This window comes from Astatotilapia calliptera, chromosome 7, assembly GCF_900246225.1.
Source record: "Astatotilapia calliptera chromosome 7, fAstCal1.2, whole genome shotgun sequence".
Taxonomy (NCBI): domain Eukaryota; kingdom Metazoa; phylum Chordata; class Actinopteri; order Cichliformes; family Cichlidae; genus Astatotilapia; species Astatotilapia calliptera.
In genome coordinates, this window is record NC_039308.1 from 29,786,896 (window position 1) to 29,806,516 (window position 19,621).

General features: G+C 41.3%; 1 protein-coding gene and 1 long non-coding RNA gene across 3 annotated transcripts; one reads left to right on the forward strand and one right to left on the reverse strand.

Annotated features, from left to right (window-relative positions):
- pigo (phosphatidylinositol glycan anchor biosynthesis, class O) lies at positions 1 to 9,191 on the forward strand. Of its 2 annotated transcripts, none has more exons than XM_026174266.1 (11): positions 1 to 291; positions 560 to 1,038; positions 2,346 to 2,489; positions 2,702 to 2,825; positions 3,030 to 3,189; positions 5,138 to 5,320; positions 5,467 to 7,063; positions 7,162 to 7,365; positions 7,806 to 7,987; positions 8,199 to 8,269; positions 8,672 to 9,191. In XM_026174266.1, exons 2-11 carry the CDS (start codon positions 561 to 563, stop codon positions 8,799 to 8,801), a joined length of 3,273 nt encoding a protein of 1,090 aa, XP_026030051.1. In that variant the 5' UTR covers positions 1 to 291; position 560; the 3' UTR covers positions 8,802 to 9,191. The 2 variants fall into 2 exon arrangements, with proteins under 2 accessions (XP_026030051.1, XP_026030052.1); XM_026174267.1 differs by lacking the exon at positions 1 to 291 and adding an exon at positions 306 to 453.
- A 3,553-nt stretch (positions 9,192 to 12,744) lies between these two features.
- Positions 12,745 to 19,400, reverse strand: LOC113025967 (uncharacterized). Its single transcript, XR_003272852.1, has 3 exons — positions 19,259 to 19,400; positions 13,914 to 14,127; positions 12,745 to 13,557 (listed from the first exon to the last, which is right to left on the reverse strand). It is a non-coding gene; the product is annotated as an uncharacterized LOC113025967 (long non-coding RNA).
- Positions 19,401 to 19,621: the final 221 nt, after the last annotated feature.

Genomic DNA, 19,621 nt, shown 5'->3' on the forward strand with positions numbered 1-19,621 from the left:
AGAGACGCGCTAAAGCCGTTGTTCCGTATATAGGAGGTCCTGTAAGTCACAGAGCGGGGCAAAGCAAACGTATTCATGGTGTTACACAGAAAAGCGCCCGCCGTGCTCTTTCCACGCTAAGGTTCCTATCATCCACCAGTCATCTAATCTCATTGTACCGGAGTCCCAATGAAGGTGAGCGTGTTGCTCCGCTCTCTGTTTACCTGAGGCACCTGTGCTCCTGTGTTGTTAATACACACAGTCACCCCCAACGTCCGGCCGGGAGAGGACGAAAACTAGCTGCCACACAAGGTCAGTGACAAAAGGCAAAGCGAGCTAGCTTCTGCTAACAGCGTTAACTTAACCGTCATTCATGTTAGCCACCTGTGCGGCTTAACTGCAAAAGAGGTTTTAGTTGGAGCTTAAAATTTCAGTCACCTTACACGTTACCGGAATTATTTTCTTCTATAACAGGTGTAGCTCACAGGCAGCTGTTCCTCTCATTTTTGTGTGTTTGTTACCTCTATGTAAACCAAATGTTCCTGTCTTTCACCTGACCTGCTCTTACCTGTGCATGTAGGATGAAGGGGCTGCCTGTGCTGTCCCTGCTCCTCTGGATGTGTGCGGTGTTCTTCGTGGGCATCTACCTGTTCGTGGGTGGATTTTTGCTGGTTAGGTTGGAGGTTAACAGAACCAGCACCTGCGGAGACGTGCTCGAGCCCGGAGAGGAGCCGGTGGACTTCTGTCGAGCTCAGCCGCGCTTCCGCAAGGTTGTCCTTCTCATTATCGACGCCCTGAAGATCGACTTCGCCCGGTATGACCCCGACAAGACGGCACCACGACCTTATGAGAATAAGTTACCTGTGCTGGAAGAGACCGTGTCATCCAGGCCTTTACAAAGCCGCCTGTACCCCTTTCGTGCTGACCCACCTACGACCACCATGCAGAGGATCAAGGGGTTCACGACTGGATCTTTGCCGACGTTTGTAGATGTAGGTAACAACTTTGCATCCAGTGCCATCTTGGAGGACAATCTTATTCACCAGTTTGGACAAGCAGGTGAGTTATTACAAGTGTCTGTAAATTATAAAAATATAATACATTCATGTAAAGAGCTTTATGGGAAACATACAGATGAGGACAACGTTATGGGATGTAGGGATTTTCAGCAAAGCATTTATAAACTATAGCCTCCCAGAAAACAGACTTCTTAATTGAGCCATAGCACAAACCACTGCTGTGCAATGATGGGCTTTAACTTTGTAATGGTCAAAGCTTGTAAAATCAAGGTAAAACTAAGGGTTAAATATTACATTACACACAATATGACAACTGGGCCGTCACTTGAGAAAGCATCGTGCCAAAAACAACAAAAAAATTGTTTAGACTATTTGGTGTCAAAAACTTAAGTGAAATGTGAAGAGAGTCGCAGATTACAGAACAAGCCTTGCAGAGGTAGGAAGTGAATGATTTAAAGACTCTGGGGGAAAAAAACTAGTGAGTGATGTGTCTAAAGACCCCAAAACAACTGCCAAGACACCCATGACTGACTCAACCAAATTAGGAAGCCAGCAAAACTGGGTCTAGGTAATCTCTTTGTCTTCCAACACGACAGCATCTCAAAAGATGCATCGTTCCTGATGAACAACCTGCTCTAGAAGAAGTAAATAAAAAATCACTGACCTGCACAAAGACTCTGACTTGAATCTCATTAAAAATCTGTGGAGTATATTGAAGCCCAAGGTCAATGCCAGGAGACCATAAAATCTGGAGGAGCTCGACAGATTTGTCAAAGAAGAATCAGTTAGGATTGCTCAGAAGACTTGTGAGCTTTGCTGAAAACTACAACAGAAGACCACAGGCTGTTATCTGGCAAAAAGGATAAATAATCAACTATTAGCATCAGGAGGCTAATAATTTTGACCCTAATAGTGTCTGTCTGTGAAGGTTCTCAGTCATCCAGGTCATCGTAGTCAAAGGAGCTTGCAAAGAAAAGCGTCTGGACTTCTTTAAGTTACTTGAAGACGTTTCACCTCTCATCCGAGAAGCTTCTTCAGTTCTAAGGTCAAATGGTGGAGAGTCCCAGATATAAACCTAGTGGGAGTATCCCCCCACAGAGGGACAGGTCCTTTTGTCCTTTTGATGAGAGGTGAAACGTCTTCAAGTAACTTAAAGAAGTCCAGACTAATAGTGTTTGGTTTTATTTCTGTGGGTAAAGTAAAATAATATAAGCATCAATGATTCTCTGCTCATTTGTAGACATGCTCTTTTGTGCCTGACAATACCACAAATCTAGGACTTTAAAAACCAGAAAACCAACTGTGCCATCTGATTTTGCTCATATAAATCTTTCTGTCTCTCAATAGGCAAACGAGTGGTGTTTATGGGTGACGACACTTGGGAGAGTCTTTTTCCTAAGAAGTTTTACCGCTCTCTGCCCTTCCCTTCTTTTAATGTCAAGGATCTGCACACTGTGGATAACGGGATTCTCCAGCACCTCTACAACACTAGTATGTAGTTATTTAATATGCATTTGTTGTGCAATTAAAACGTACATTTAACAAATAGCCTCTGTTGCCAGGAAACTGTGCAAAATCAAAATAATTTTGCACCAACACTTAAGATGATCTTTATTAGTCCCACAGGTGGGAAACTTGTTTATGCGGTTGATGTATTTGTGTTTCATCTCCTTTCGTTTGTCTCTTGCTGTTGGTTTTAATAGTGGTGGGTGATGACTGGGATGTCCTAGTCGCTCATTTCCTTGGAGTCGATCACTGTGGTCACAGGTTTGGCCCGGATCACCCAGCCATGGCTGACAAACTCACGCAGATGGATGGAGTCATCAGGTCAGGCTGTAGTACAGCTGCTACATGCTTGTTTCACACCATTATCCAGATGCAGCTGGATCATCAGCTGTTGCCACAGTGCACTTGTAGTGCTGTAGATATGTCATGATACCAGCGCTATTATTGTTATTGTTGGCCCAGATCAAGCAGTTGAGCATTAGAAAGCACCTGGCACGACCTGTGAAAACTCTGCTTTTCCTCTAGGTCTGTGATTGATCGTCTGCAGAATGACACACTCTTGGTGGTGATGGGAGATCACGGAATGACAGATACTGGAGATCATGGTGGAGAAAGTCAGAAAGAGACTGATGCTGCCATCTTCCTCTACAGTCCTTCTCCCATGTTTCATGGACCCCCATCACAGGTGGGTAGAATGCACCTTTTGAAACAGCCACAGCATGACAGTAGGATTAATTCTTATTTAAAACACAACCAATTCTACATCACTTGACTTTGTATAAAATATAAGAAATTAACACTGAAGACATACTGTCTTAATCAAAACAAATCACTATTGTACGTTAACAAAGAAATTGCTAAATGACAGTTTTGGCCCAAGTGTATACAAGATCCATTAATTCATTTTGTGCTGCTTTTCTGGGTAGCAAGAGCAGCAATCCAAGCAGAGATGACTAGGCCTCATTCTCTAGCTCTCCTGGTGAGACACAGAGGTGTTCCAGAGCCAGCTCAGACACGCACAATCTTCATCGTGTCCTGGGCCTACCATGGGGTCTCCTCCCAGTAGGAGTTCCTAACCAAGGAAGCTACCAGGAGGCATCCTAGTTAGATTCCTGAACAGTCTCACTTAGCTCCTTCTGGTGTCAGGGAGTAGAAGCTTTATGCTGAGCCCATCCTAAATGACAGAGGTCTTCAACCTTATCTCCAAGACACCCTTTTGAGGAAGCTCATTTCTGCCTCTTATAGTCTTGATGTAATTTTTGTGGTCACTACCCAGGGCTTGTTCCCATAGATGATGGTAGGATCCATGAGTAAATTCAGGGTTCAGCCCCCTGTTTATGACAACAGACTGGTACAGCATCTGCATTGCTGTGGACACTGCACCGATCTGTACAACGTCTGCTCCTCTCTTGCGCCCAGTTGAGGCACTAGATCATTCCCACTGATATACATATTATAGTGACCAGTGCTTATATCAGTAATTTAACTATCTAAAAGAGCCGCTGAAAACTGCTGTAAAAGTCAGTTTAATTCAGAGTGAGAGTTGAGCACAGAACAAGAAGTTATGAGAGCACACTCATCATATTGGGGGCAGGGATAGCTCAGTAGGTAAAGTGGTCGCCCCATGATCGGAAGGTCGGCGGTTCGAATCCACTTAACGGCTACCCTGAGGTACCCCTGAGCAAGGTACCGTCCCTACACACTGCTCCCCGGGCGCCTGCTTAGTGGGCTGCCCACTGCTTCACTGAGTGAATGGGTCAAATGCAGAGAAAAACAAGTAATTTCCCCATGGGGATCAATAAAGTATCCATTATTATTATTATTATTATTATTATTATTATTATTATTATATTGTATCCCAGTAATGGGCAGTCACATGCTTAGTGGTAAGAACATTTCACTCTTGTTGCTTTCCAGACCAACGTCATCAGTTCAGTCCACAAATGAGTTAAAAAGGAAGAACAAAGTCAAGTCAAATCTATAACTAACACAACTGCTTTCAGTTACTTGTGTGTTTGTCTTTCTCCTGTCTGCAAAGGCACATTTGCGACATGTCGATCTCTCAGAATCACTGCTGTAATAAAAACATAAAGCATTAAACCACTGATGCATGCCCATTTCTGTTCACGCTTGGCTGTGCAGTTCCCAGAATCCATTAAATTGATGCTGGCAGGTGGTCTCCGCCTTTTTTTCATAGATAAAAGTGGATCTCACACTAGAAAAGAGAGCTCAAGCACCGATTTCCATAATTGCAGCCTAACTGGAGAGCGATATCATGTGCCGTGGAAAGTGATTAGATGCAAGAGAGAAATTACACTGCTATTCTTTTTTCTTTTTTTTTTTTTTAAAAAGGCAGAACTTAGACACTTTTTTTTTCTTCCCCCAAGGCATTTTGCCACTGCTAGGAAATATTGCTGTTATCAAGCACAACCCTGATTAAGAAAGGCTACAAGATAAAATATCACTCACTGAGTTTAACTGACAACCCAGCCTTGGAACAGCTACAAGTTATTTTGCTATGTGCTAAAAATATTTACTTCAAAATATCACAGATAAGGGTCAAAGCACAATTTAGATCATGAGAACACAGAATAATGTAATGTGACACATCCCCCCCCCTGTTTATTTCCCAGAATGAACCAGATGTGGTGCCACAGACTGACCTGGTGCCCACCCTGGCTCTGCTACTAGGAGTTCCTATTCCATACAGTAATGTTGGGCAGGTTCTCTTGCCTTTATTTCCACCACACGAGCAGACAGAAGGTGCAGTTGGAGGTCTCAGCCAGCTGGAGGCACTGTGGATCAACACAAAACAGGTATCTGCTCGTCAAAGAACCGTCTAGAACACTTTTCGAGCATCTGTACACAGAAAAATGTTTTTATATATTCACATATCCTGGAGCCTTTTCAGGAGTTGTTGTTTTTATAGTTTGTGTGTTAAATTTTATCTCTGTTTCTGAAGGTCAACCGTTTCCTGGAGACTTACTCTGGCATGGCCAAAGACATCCCACCAGAGAGCCTCTCTCGGCTGAAGAGTGAATTTGCCCTCTTGTCTTCTGAGTTTCTCAGCACTGTTAGAGAGGGTCGTTCACCCTCCCCGCAGCTAGCCTCTTCTCTGCAGGCTTACCTCACCTCTGTCAGAGACACCTGCCGAGCCACCTGGGCCCGATTTAACCCACTGAAGATGGCGGCAGGCTTAGCCATCCTGGCATTTGCTTGTCTGATGTGTTTCATCTTGTCTGAACTGTCTCTAGTGCTGATCAGGGAGAACGGTCCATTACTGAAGGCCCCAGTTGTTGTGTCACTGACAGTGGGGGTTAGTGTGGCTGCTGCTCAGCTGCTCATACGGGGCTACATTGAGGTGATGTGGTGCCTTGCAGCTGCTGCTTTCAGCTCTGAACTCCTTTTCCTTTGGCGTTCACGCCAACTGAGCACCTCTACAGTGTCAAAAAACGGAACCAAAGCTCCAAAGCGTGTTAGCTGGCTGACCCTGCATCACCTCCTTGTCCCCTCTCTCTTGTTTCCACTCCTTCGTTGTGCCTCTCTGCTCTCAGACAGCTATGTGATTGCAGAAGGACGGGTTGTGACATTTTTGGTGTTATCCCTGGCCCTATGCATTCCCATCCATCTCAACTGGGATGGCCTACTTCTGCCCCCAAGCCATGACCCGTTGAAGTCTGCTGGGCTGCTGCCTGCCCCAGCTTTGTCTCCATCAGCTGTGAGGAAGGAAAGCAGCACCCTTCTAGCCTGCTTAGGAATACTTGTTGGCAGCCTCTACCTCTCCCTCTCATTCCACGGCTGTCGGGAAGAGCAGGGCTCCTGCCAGCCGTCTTCATTTCTTTCCCCTCTTTCCCGGTTGCAGGACAACCAGCTGAAGAACCTCCATTATGTCCTCGCTGTCATTTCCCTTGGCTTGTGGACATATCTGCTAAGATGCTTTCTCTGCCACTATGGTAATCTGAACTCGTCAGGCGGGACGGTGTTTACAGCTCGCTGGATCCTACCGCTGCTGTCTGTGTGCCTGGGGCTCCACTGGGCTGTTAGCGCCACTCCGGAGGACAGCTTCAGGAATCTGGCTGAGCTGATTCACTTGGCACAGCTGGCCCTCCCCAGGGTCGCCTTCTGTCTGCTGGGACTGGGGCTTTTCCTGATCTGGCTAGACCCCCTCACTGTGTTTGTGAAGACTAGGACTCAGGCTTCAGCCAAAAGTTTGACTCTACCCACACCCCGTTATCGAGCAAGCATTGGCATCAGCCCCCAAGCTGAGCTGCACCACCTTATCCCACAGATCTATCAGCGCATGCGTCGTTCCCTAGATGATGGCGACCTGAGCGGGGCCAACGAAGTGGACAACAGGCCTGCTGTGGAGGCCTATGGACTTGGAACAGTCTATTCTGCTCCTTTGCTGTTGTTTAGTGGGTTGCTGGGAATTGGTCTGCTGCTGTTGCACCCAGAGGGCATGGCTCTGTCTTTCCTCCTGCTGCTACTAGAAACGGGAGCTCTGTTGCACATTCACGCCTCGTCTACTACGCTTAGTGGCCTGCATGGAAAGTATTCTGGTAAGATGTTTGCATCGCATCTTTTACTTAATTTATTTTTAAGCCTATCAGGTTCCAGGTCTTAATCAGCTCACTGACTTCTCATTCTCCCCCCTCAGGTGGGTTTAATGTGCCTTGGACCCCAGTAGTGCTCTGGTCCCTGGCTGCCACGCAGTTCTTCCACGCTACAGGTCATTTACCCACCTTCCCCTCTATCCAGTGGGGTGCTGCCTTTGTGGGATTTCCTGAAGGACACACAGGGACCATACTCCCTGCCTCACTGGTTACCCTTAATACTTTTGCTTCACACATTCTTTTTGCAGGTAGGAACCAGAGAAGCAAAAAAAAATGTTATTGTTCAAAGAAAAGGAAAGAAGTCATCATCCATTAGGCAAAGAAGGTTATTCTGTAAAACTAATGGGATTAATTTCATTAATTTGTGAAAAGCAGGAAAAGAATCATCATTTTACCTGTTTAAACCTTAACAGTATAATCGAAAATATATAAAATATCAGTGAACCCGTATGACACTTTCAGTCCTTTTTATTTAGTCATATTTGTAGTTTGTTACACATTTCAGTTTTAAATGATAAACAAAAACTTAAAAGTTATGTGATTCAAGAGAATGATAAAAAAAATTCTAAAAAGCAGTTAAGTTAAATAAAGCAGCTTTGAAACCGTCTCTTCAGTGCTTAAAATGAATTGTGAGCTTGTGAAACGATGATTTGTTGTTGTTGTTGTTGTTATTTCTCTTTGTCTTCAGTGAGTTGTCCATTGCTACTGTTCTGGCCCCTGGTTTGCGAGGTGCGTGGGAGCAGAGGACGAGCCTGTGGGGACGACGGAGAGGATGCTGTGATGGAGATGAGGCTGAGAGAAAACCCTCAGCTGTTCAGCTCTGCTCTTCTGCAACTCTCAACACGCTACCTCCTTATTCACGGAGCACAGGTATGTCCACAGACCTAGAATTATTTTTTTTTTTCTCACATCCATTTAAGGCATATGTGAGCTGGGAAAGTCTTTCCTCAGTAGCAGATTTCTGTTGCATTTCTTTCTTGTCTTTTTTTTATTTATTTAATTTTATTTTTTATTTAGTTCTGTTACACTTATGAGTAGCAGTATCACATCACACCACTCAGTCTGTCTGCTCACTTCACAGGTCTTTGCCTCAGTCTGTGCAGCTGCTATACTCAGGAGACACCTAATGGTGTGGAAGGTTTTCGCACCGAAGTAAGTGCCTGAATGGATTTTCCAGCTCATACAAACTCACTGACAGTAAAGGCTTTTTGAGGATATGGATACAGGATCACCGCTGATTCTGAACTTTCAGTGAACACACAGTGTTGAATGCTGGTCCATTTTTCTACTGTGATATCCACACATTTACATCTGGGTTTTGAATGTGGTGTCCTGTTTGTTTTTTTTGTTTTTTTTTTGTTTTTTTATAATAAGTTGGTGGCTTGAAAATATTAAAAGGATATAGGTAATTTAAATAAACTTGGTAGATCTTGGGGAAAAAAGTAATAGTCTTGGTTCTTTTTATCTTATGATCTATTTAATGTCCGAAGGAGTTGCTGGAGCTTAATTTGGACTTGTTTAAACCTTTGTGTCTCTTCTGTTTTGTTCTTTCAGGTTAATGTTTGAGGCCTCAGGGTTCCTGGTGAGCAGCGTGTTCCTGCTGATTGGGGTCACATTAGTGCTGAGAGTAGATGTGGCTGTGGGCCAGTGGTTTAAAAGACTCATCCCAGATGTGTCCAGGTAGCGAAGGCACTGCTGCTGCAGCTGCTGCCTACCGGCACCCACCACAGCTCACTGTGCCCCAGAGGAAATGGACATGGTGGTCACTAAACAGGATTTGTTTTTTCTTTTTCTTTTTTTTTGAAAAAAATGTTGCCAATAGTGATAAGGAAACCCCACTAACATGTCATGTGGCATGTCATACTGTGATTCTTGAGGGCTATGTTGTACATTACTGACCCTGAGGAACTTTCATATATCGAATCTCAGATTGACTAAATGTGGAGCGTTGGGACCTTTTTATATAGCAGTTTGATTGAACAACCCCAGGAATGAGATGAAGAACTGATAAAGGACTTTGAGACCCCCCCTGTTGATTCTGTTCATCTGGGTGTAGCGTTTTTAGTGGGAGAAATGTTTCATCACTCAACCAAGTGACCTTTTCGGTGTCAGCTGACTGCAGGTTTCCCAACCTCATAAACAGTACATTTGCACAATGATTGAAACCAGCCCGCCGAATGAACAATGAACTCTGAGGTTAGTTATTTGATCATTAATATGCAAATTGTCATGACCATTGATCAACAACCACTGATCACTGAGTACCATTCACAGAGAGTTGGGAAATGGCTCCAATCACAGCATTGTAAGATGGTGAAAGATGTACCCTTAGGCCTCCTCCTCAATTCAGAGATGGTCTTTCCCTTTTCAGTGGGCTGGTTTCAGTCATTGTGCAAATGTACTGTTTAGGGTTGGGGAATCCTACAGTCAGCTGAGACTAAAGAAGTCACTTGGATGATTGGCAAAACGTTTGTCCCACTGAAGACGCTAAGTCCAGATGAACAGAATCAACATTTTGGGATATACTTTTGGGATGCATCGGAACTTTGAGGCCCCTTTAAATTTGCATTTGGATAGAGAGATAACATCTGTTAGGTGTTTTCGAATGTTTCTTGTAAACCTTCCTAACGTATAAAACCTTCAAGAACAGTTGAAATCAGTCTTGCAAGTGGTTCATAAGTGTTTGAAAAACAACACCATATCCATAGAGTTTACACACTCTAATTGCCTGGCCAATACATCTGGCCCTTTTAATATGCATTTCTTTTTGTTCCCCCTTTAAAAAAATAATTGCAGCTGCAATACATTTATATGCAATGTAGCAGCTGAATTGACAGTCTACTATGATGGGAAAACACCTGTGAAATGAAGAATTTTCTACTTGGTAAAGTGACATTTAAATTTACTCCCTTTTTTTCTGCATTCATGGGTGGGTGACGGTTCAGCTTGTCTCCTTTCTTTGTGGGCTTTAATACGTGGCTTTTCACATACAGTGAGACCACAAAAGCAAAACTGCCCATCAGTGTTTGGAGCTACTTTATGATCACTCTGGAAGCAGGTTCTCTCATTTTCTTTAAGTGCATTACAGCAGGTTGCTAATGTAAAATAACTGTTCTCATGTTTATATGTATGTATTGTTTTATTCAATGCCATGAATTAACCAGTGTTTCTGGTTACTGCCAATTTGTATACAGTTCTGGGTTCTTAATTAGTCAAAGTCTTTATTTTTTGTAAGGTTTTGATTCTTTACTGTAATGCATAATTAGAAGTGGTTTTTTTTTGTTTTGTTTTCTTTCCTAATCTCAAATCAGTGTTGTTTTTAATTAGACCTCACACACTTTTACCCACAAATAGGTGCCTGGCTTTAATCAATGCCTTTTTTTGTGTGTATGATGTCATTCAAACCAAGACCTCCTGGGACAACAAATGTGTTTTTTCTCTTCTTTTTCTGTACATGTCGGAGTCAGTATCCAGTGTAGGATCCGTTACTGTACTGCAGCTGTAGTCAGCCAACTAATGGTATTGAAGGAATGTCAAGCTGCATGACAATACTACTGAATCCCTCATGCTGCTGCTGTATGGGAGGGATGAGCCCAAGTAATGGTTTGGTTGTATGATGGGGCACATCTGTATCTGTTTTTAAACTTTAATATATAAATAACTGGTTAATTAAAATGATTTTACATTCTGTAAAAATTCTAATAAAATTTTTCTACTTGACATCTTAGTCTGAATATAATTTGAACTTAAAATTATTAGAAGCATCCAGATTTGTCTGTTTATTCCCTGTTGTGATTTGTGATGCTTAATCTATGTTTCATCTTTGAGATTATTTATAGTAGAATTGGAAACTATTTATGCGGTCCATATAAGTAGGATTTTATGACTGGTTTATTGAACCAAGGACTTGATGGAGGAGAAAGTTGCTGCCATATTTCAATGCCCATCAGTTAAGGTGCTTCATTCATTATTAACTGGGGCTTTCTGCATATTCTAGTGCCCATAACTCTTGACTTGTTGAAATTCTCCCTTGTCCATTTTTTCCTAAATCCTCTTTCATGAAATTATACACACACACACACACACACACACACACACACGTTTAAGTGCAACCTTAAATCAATGAAAATGTGTGCGTTTATATATATTTCATGATGATGTTTCACAACATTGGGTTTTCCTTTTGTATTCGTTTTCCACTAGACAGTTTAACACAAAGTGTACCTCAAAGGAAATTCAGCCAGTTAAAATTGAACTGCATGAGTGACCAAAGAATTACTATCACCAAAAAGACCCTCAGGAGCAGATTATGTGTACAGCTAATTAAAAAGCACCTTCTCAAAGTAAAAAAAAAAAAAAAAATCAAAACCCCTCTCTAAGATTATTTCCAAGTCATTGTTGTGAATCTACAGCTTTTCTACTAAAGACATATCATTCTTATTTTGTGCTATGTTGCCATGAAAAGCTCACTTACTTCACCTGAAAAACGTTATATTTACTTTTCAAATTATCAATGAACTAACGATTTATTAACTATGGCCCATGGGAAGGCACCGTTGTATTTGAGTTTATAAGTATGACACCAAATATATATATTTCTTGTGTGAGGGCACAATGTAATGGCTGTGCTGACTGTGTGTTGGATTGGACCCCCTCCTTGTGGTGAACACATCTGCCATTACTGAGAAAATAACAAGTTCAAATAGGCTAGTTACGACATAGCTAGAAATGTCAATAACATCATGTGTTCAACAGAAAAGGCAGATAAAATCCAACTAGAAACAATACCATTATCTCCAACACAGCCAAGTAGAACAGCTGCGCTCACAGAAAATAGGAGTTTTCTGTGGTAGTTTGATTTTTTCTTTGAAAGGAGGAGGCTGGCGACTTGTCTGGGGAATACCCTGTCTCATGGCCCTATGGTAGCTGGAATAGGCTCCAGCATGCTCCAGGAACCCTTAACTTGATAAGCAGAAGGCGATGGATGAATGGTGGAAGGAAAATATGCTGTGTAGGAACAAACAAGTAGTCCACAGAAATAGGGTAAAGGGTAACATGTTGTCTGCATAGATTCAATTCATCAGCAGGGTAATTCATCTATGAGTCCACTTGAGTGGAGGTTTGGTGTAGCGTTAACCAGCCAATTCTAAGACAAGTAATTTGAGACTTAACTCTGGATACTGGATGGCTCAAGCCACAAATACAACCAACATAATAGCGTGCCATCTGCAAGTAAAACCCCAAATAGGGATTCTGAGTAGAAGACTGAATATCAACCTCTTTTGGCCAAATAAAGCAAAATTTGGAATTGCAATACTGTGTACCATGTTACCAAGGAAATGCAGGAGTATTTAATTATTAGTGAGTTTAAATACTCATAAAACTGTGTTAACAGTGGTGCTAATAATATGGCCTTATTTCCCGCAACAAGATGAAGAGGATGAGAAGAAGTGTAACATTTGGAGTCATTTTTCTCATCATTTTTTTGATGCTGACTGATTGCCTGAAAAATGCACTGTCCAACATAAGCCCTCTGTTCACGATTTACTGTTTGTTATTTTGTGTAGAAACAATGAGCCGCCCTCTAAAAATGGACAACATATCAATAGCTGGTCATAAACATAAAACAACGTGAAAAACACTTTATTGTAAAATCCATCATGGCACTGCTGTAGATGTTGAAGCTCAAAAGCCCAAGCTTTTATTCTAAGCATCGTTACTGCTTTATGTGTTCTTTGGACAACAATAGTCACATTTCAGTTGGCATCAAATATTAAAGTCTGACCAAGTTGCATTATGAGGATGAAAAGAAAATCTTCTAGCTGGCCTCTGATGTTTGTGCTTTGAGTTCACAAGGAAGGGCTTCATCTTTTCCGCGGGAGACCAGACATAAAATTGTTTTGATGATATTCATCATCCCTTTCAGAAGCTGCTTTAATGAGGATGAAAAGGGTGCAGAGTTTCTGAAGTTGCTGAATGTAATGGAGGACCATTTATGGCCATTATGCCACTTAGGGTTCACTTGTTAGATCTGTAGAGGAACATTTTGAGGAAACATACTTGGCTTTTGAAAAATGCCAAGAAAATTAGCAGGTGAAAAAAATAAAAAGATATTTATAGAGCATGGATTTTATGTGTTGAATGATGTTTTTATCAAATTAAGGTTTAAATGCTTGACTTGAGGATTCAGCATCATCAGCCGTAGTAACCCAGGTTTAGATGAAGATATGTGGAGTGAAGCTGTCTTTGTTTCTGCTGCTGCAGGCTTAGATGGAAACTCATCAACAGAAGGAAATGGGAGATGGGAGAGAACATTACAGTGTATGTCACCTCTGGGAGGAAATAAGCTTCCTGAACTGTCAGTGAACCACCAGTTACAACCCACAACTGAGGACTCTGCTGTTTGCTTGATTGATGCCGTGACGAAGGAGAAGGGACGCCTGAACAGAGACAGATTAGCAGAGTCAAAGACAGCACAGTGAATGTGCATCAGCACTAGAAAAACAAACTCAAACACAGGAAAGAGCGCCCATGCATCTTCCAGAAAAGGAAAGGAGATTCAGTTATTTTTTGAAAACTATGATGGTAAAGCGACTGGTTCTCACACAGCAATTTTCTACTTTGCTTGAGCACTCAAAATGCTTTATGCTACAAGTCACATTCACCCATTCACACCCACAATCATACCAGCACTTTTTTTCTCTATCAAACATTCACACCTTCACGCTCCAATGAAAGCATCGGGAGCAAATGGAGTTCGGCATCTTGTTCAGCATACTTTGGTCAAACCACCTACCTTCCCGATTACTAGACGACCTGCTCTGCCGCCCCAACCGCAGCCGCCCCAGTAATGATGTGATATGTGTCATTTGTGAAACTGATCCAACCAAAGCACAGCAAGAGGCTGTCATGTCCTTCCAAAGTTAGAGAGGCTGTTCTTGTGAAGTAGGATCGTCGTGTGTACGGGAAGGTCACTGGTCACCTCCTGTCAGGCCGCACTGTTCGAGTCTCTGAAGAATCAGAAGAACATTTAACTAACGCTGACACATAGACAGCTAGAACTAAAACTCAAGTCGAGCCTGTGGATGGTTATCCTCTGTGCAGAGCTCAGCTATGGTGAGAAAAACAATGCCTGCAGTCATAAAATTGAGCTCTCATAAATTTACCTAACTGCACAGTCTCTATATTTCTGATAGTATAATTTTTAGGACTCACAAAATTGTCCAGTGTTATAAACCACAGCAGAATTTTCATGGTTTTTAATCAATGTTAAGGAATCCCTTTCTGCATCTGTGTGCTGGTGTTTTCAGATAGACTCCTGCCTGCTGACTCCTTTCTGATAAGTCTTTTTCAACATATGCTACATGTACAGGATGTCATACTTACTGCAGGCAGCACCCACACAGAATGAACGAACTCTGGACATATTCCAGTTGAGAGTTAATAACCTTGACATAAACTAAATTGGAACCTGACATTCAGAATGAGTGAGTTTTACACTTGAAGCAATATATAGCAGTGAGCCAGGGCTTGGTCAATCAGATGACTTACATCAACTCTTCACACAACAAAGGGATACTCAGATGAATTGTAAGTTAGGATACGTTTGAAACATGACTGCACTTCTGTTGGCTTCAGATCTGCAGTATTTTTCTCAATTTCTTTACTAAATGGTACATTTATGAACTAGGGAAAACTGGTTTTTGAATGCTTCAAACAGACTTTTTGGAAACAGAGAGCATTATATCCTGTAAAATCTGCTAACAGTATAATCAAATGCCTAAAAAAGCATGTTGGGATAGTTTGGCTTTGTAGGCTACGAAAAACAACTTTGTGGGAGTAAATATGCTGTTTACACTGTATGCCTCACTTTGAAGAGACATTATCCAGAGCTGCCTTAGGTCACATTTATTTTTGTAGCCTGACATCCCACACTGTGCAGTTGTTCAAAAAGCTTTTAAACAAAAAAAAAAAAAAAAAAAAAAAATCATCCTAAGAACGAAAAAACACACATGCCCAGGGTTAGCCAAGCTAAGTTCAGGATAAAGAAGGTAAAATTTAAGGTCTTTATAGTTCTCTCAGGGGTCTGTGGAGACCCAAAACAGAGGTTAAAGCAGAGTGAATGGGTGCCATTTGCAAGGTAAAAACGAAGAATGACCTTAAAAAACAATCTCCCGTTTAATTTTCTGTCGGTTTGTTTGTTTGTTTTGCCACGATAAGATGACACTGAATTCATGAGTTAGCTACTTAGGTAACCACAGACTTCATTATCTATTATAATGAAGTCATAAAATTTAAAAGGAGTGAATTTTTATCAAAGTTCACCATCTGTCTGTTTTCACAAATTGAGGTTTTTCTGTTAAATTAACTGCAAATATGTTTATTTCAACATTTTGCATTTCCACTTGGGTGGGGCCTCTAAGAGCATTACCTCATATTTCGGGCCTCAAGTGGCCATTTGAGACACTTCAGTCCATATCAGTGTTGTGCCACAGATTTTTCTACTGCTTCCAAGTGGCCAAAACTCAATTAATACCCCGTTTTAATTTCTTTTATTTATTTATTTATTTTTTTACTAATGCTATGCTATTACTTTATATGAGAGAAAGCACCCTGTAATTCAGAGCCAAACCACGGCAGGAGTTAGAATGCTAATGCAGGGTGAATTTGATGTTACAGATGGTTCACACAGATGGGCAGACAGACTATAATACCCATGCTTTTGATTGCCTGCTTGACACCAAAGGCACACAGGGCCTTTGACTGAAAATAAACAGTTGGAGGTTCTTCCTGGCGTTTGAGCATCAAGGGAAAACTGCAAGTGACAGAAGCTGCCACTGAGAGAGCTAATGTGAGAGTTAATTCTGTGTACATATCTGACAAGTTCCTAACCCTTTAGTCAATCATTTTGCTTTGTTTTTTTCTCCACCTTTTTTTTTTTTTTTAAATTACAGTGCACTTGTGTATTTTTGTAGTAATGATAGCAGTGTGCTCCCCATTGTTATGGATTGTGCACAGCATTGAATCTCTCTATAAACTGATTGTCTCAGGGGGATGATATCATCTTGGATAAAATACAAATACACTTTCTATACAAAGGATTTAAGATTGGCCGAGTGGTTATGTCTCCGTCCACGCTTGTGGGCGTCTGAAGTGAGAAAGAGAGGTATTGGCTGCGATAAGACAGCAATCTCATCCAACCTTTTTTAGGTGTAAATATGAAAGAGGATTTCACTGCTGCTTTTAAAAGCTGGTAAAGATTCATGTTGTTGTGGGAGACAGAAGCTTGTCTCTTGTCTATGCACTCTGCCAATGTTGCTGTGAAGAAGAAGAAAGACCAGATAGATCAGACGCTGCCATTACAGTGACCTAGTGATTATCTGTGGATCCCCTTGAGGACAAAAGGTAACAGTATTGTACCCAAGACCCAGCAAGCTCCACACAGCCTCACTGCACATACTGAGCTCACTACATCAAGTACATCTAAAGGGAGGGATCTTGAGTATAAAAAACAAACTTAACTCCTACAAGTTTTAAAAGTGAATTGTTTTATAAAACTGGGGATTAGGATTAATCCAGACCATATGTAGCATACTCGCCTCTCCTATTGCCCACTCTTTGTGGTATTGGAGCTGACCAAATTTAATTTCAAGCTTGATTTGCTCATGACAAATGTAATATTTCAAGGACCACATATTCCAAAGTAGTCAAATAGATTCAATTTCCTTTGAACAACCATGCTTTCGGGTTGAACAGCCCTCCTTATCAGAGTTTGACACAAATGATTCAGAAAACTCTCAGGATATTCCTTACTTCTCTATAGAAAGTGCTACTGTGTTGCTAGCTTGTTTCCTTCAGGGCTTATAGAAATGCTTTGAGATTGCTAGATTTACTGCTAGAAAACTGGCTGCTTGTTAATGGAGATAAAATATCAGCATACCAAGGGAGTAAATAAGGCAGTAACAATTTTGAAAAAAGACAATGCTTTTTCTGCAAAGTATTTAGAAATATTTAGTGAATCTAAATTGCCCATAGGTGTGAATGTGAGTGTGAATGGTTGTCTTTCTCTCTGTGTCAGCTCTGCGTCAGGCTGGTGACCTGTCCAGGGTGTACCGTGCTTCTTGTCCTATGTTAGCTGGGATAGGCTCTAGCCCCCTCGCAACCCTGATAAGGATAAGTGGAAGAGAATGTGTGGATGGATGGATGGATATTTAGAAATATCAGAGTACAAATGGGGTTAAATTAATGGGTGCTTTCAACAGTTTTCATTTTTATCAGTCTGCTGTTCACCACAGTTCAGTTTTAAAAATCTTTGGCATGGCTCAGCAGGTAAAGGGAAGGCTTATGTGGTCAAAAAACCCCAAACAAACAAACAAACAAAAAAAAAAACCCCCAAAAAACCATGGAAGATGTCAACAAAAGGGCAGTCAGTCAGAACAGAACGTTGTTCAAAAGCAGACAGAAACTTAAAAGGGCAAGCAAAGGACAAAAACAAGCTGCAGGAAAACAAGTCAACAAGAATGCTGCAGTATAGCTGAGGCAGCACAACAGACAAGGAGTTGTGGCTATAGGGCACATGCAAAATAACGGAGCTGATTAATGAGTTGGGGACTTGTGCTCAGGTGGAAACTAGGTGATGGGAACAAGGAGGGAATGACAGATTCTGAAGTAGTACAAATATCCCCATTTTAATCTATCAAGTGTCACTTGTACAGTATACAATTTTCCTGCATCCAGTTTCCTTTGTTCGGTCACAATATGCTATTTTACATGAAAAAAAAAGAAAAAAAAAAAAGAAAAGTACTTTGTCACTTCAGACTCGACTTAATGACATTAATTTTTGAATCATGCTAACTGAATCACTCAGCAATCTTTGCATAGCATGAAAATAAGTCAAATAGGGGATTTTGAGTGACTGATATAGTGTTACAATCCGGTAAATTTGCAAGACTTTGCTTTCATAGGATGATATCTACGGTTGCTTGAAAGGGATTCGATTAGATTACTCAGTTTAAGTCAGACTGAAGTAGGCTTATTGACCGAATGAATGGACTACATTACAGCCCTAATCATCTTGGATGTATTGTTAGTAGCTTTAGTTTTACCAGACCAGTGAGTGGGCAGATAAGACTGAGTGTCTGTGTTGTATAATGTAGGGATGAGAGGAGGAACCTATAAAATGCACCCTCTAACTGTTACATTTTATACATTTATACATTCTGATGGGTTTCATGGCAAAACAATCTGAACTGATTCATGGGCATACTTTTGTGTTAAGTATGAGAACGAACAGAGAAGAATAAAACACTTTTTGATGCGCAGCCAGAAATGTTAAACCTTTTATTAGATTTAGCTTGACCTGTTTGAATCTTCTGAACACAGTGCATTTTTAATATGTGCTGATCATGACAGAAGAAACTGGGCACACAGAAACCAGCATTATCTGCAGTTATACTGCTACAGGGTTACACAAAGTTGATTTTGGAATGGATAAAGCAGGCTAACACTGAACTTCTGGAATGATCTTCCCAAATCCCTAACCACAGACGTATCGAACATTTCTGGACTATAGGCTTAAAAGCTTGGTTCATATCAGGAAAACAACCAGTTTAAATGATCTCTACCACTTCTGCCAAGAAGACTGTTAAAATATTGAGGCAGCATTATACCAAAAGCCTGTCGAAATAAAAAGAAATAAAATAGTTGAGGTCTAAAAAGCTAAGGTACATTTAACCAATTATGGGAGGATGTATTGGAGCATGTGTGTATATATTTGACCCTGTGTTGGTTAGAGAAAATCCACAACAACTTCAAACCACCCAGTTGCACACCCAGTTCTTGTGTTTTTAAAATAATTAAAGATGTGTACTGTACAATCATTCTACCCTGGAAAAAGAACTCATTAAAAGCACAAAATTACCATGACATTTGTCCCATGATGAGTATATTTAACCTTCTCACAACTCTGCGTCTGAACTGTGTGGGCGTGCATGGCTTGTGTCAGGATGGCATTGAGTCCAAATTGCACGGGGCTAATTGGGCCCCTATGCAGTTGTAGTTGTATGATTGAATTCTTAAATCCACATCTCGAAATGTCTTTAATTTCTCTGAGTTCTTGGAAGTCTATAAAATGAATCTCACCTTGTCATTACAAGTATCCCAGGTGCTTTCATCTTGAAGTGCATTATCCCACACTGCAATAACACGCACGCACACACACAAATATGAATTGCAAATGAAAGCAATTACACAGCAAAACTCTTAGGTTATTTGGGGTGCTACTTTTCCCCAGCTGCCAGGTAATCTGACAAATTAGTCTCAGCTGCTCCTTCTTCATCTCTAGGGGAATATTTTTTCTCTCTCTCTCTCTGCGGCTGCTGAGATTTTAGGCTTTCTAGAGCGAGGACTCACACACAGACACACAAAGCACACTGTGGATGGCTGTCCATTACCTGGAGCAAGTGAAGCAGTGTAAGAGATCCCTGATTTCAGACCAAATAAAAC

Excerpts from the sequence above, each read along its gene's own strand:
- pigo (XM_026174266.1), top strand. The coding sequence starts at position 561 with ATGAAGGGGCTGCCTGTGCTGTCCCTGCTCCTCTGGATGTGTGCGGTG. Across the intron at positions 2,826-3,029 it reads CAGATGGATGGAGTCATCAG|GTCTGTGATTGATCGTCTGC; the intron begins GTCAGGCTGTAG and ends CTTTTCCTCTAG. Across the intron at positions 7,366-7,805 it reads TTCACACATTCTTTTTGCAG|TGAGTTGTCCATTGCTACTG; the intron begins GTAGGAACCAGA and ends CTTTGTCTTCAG.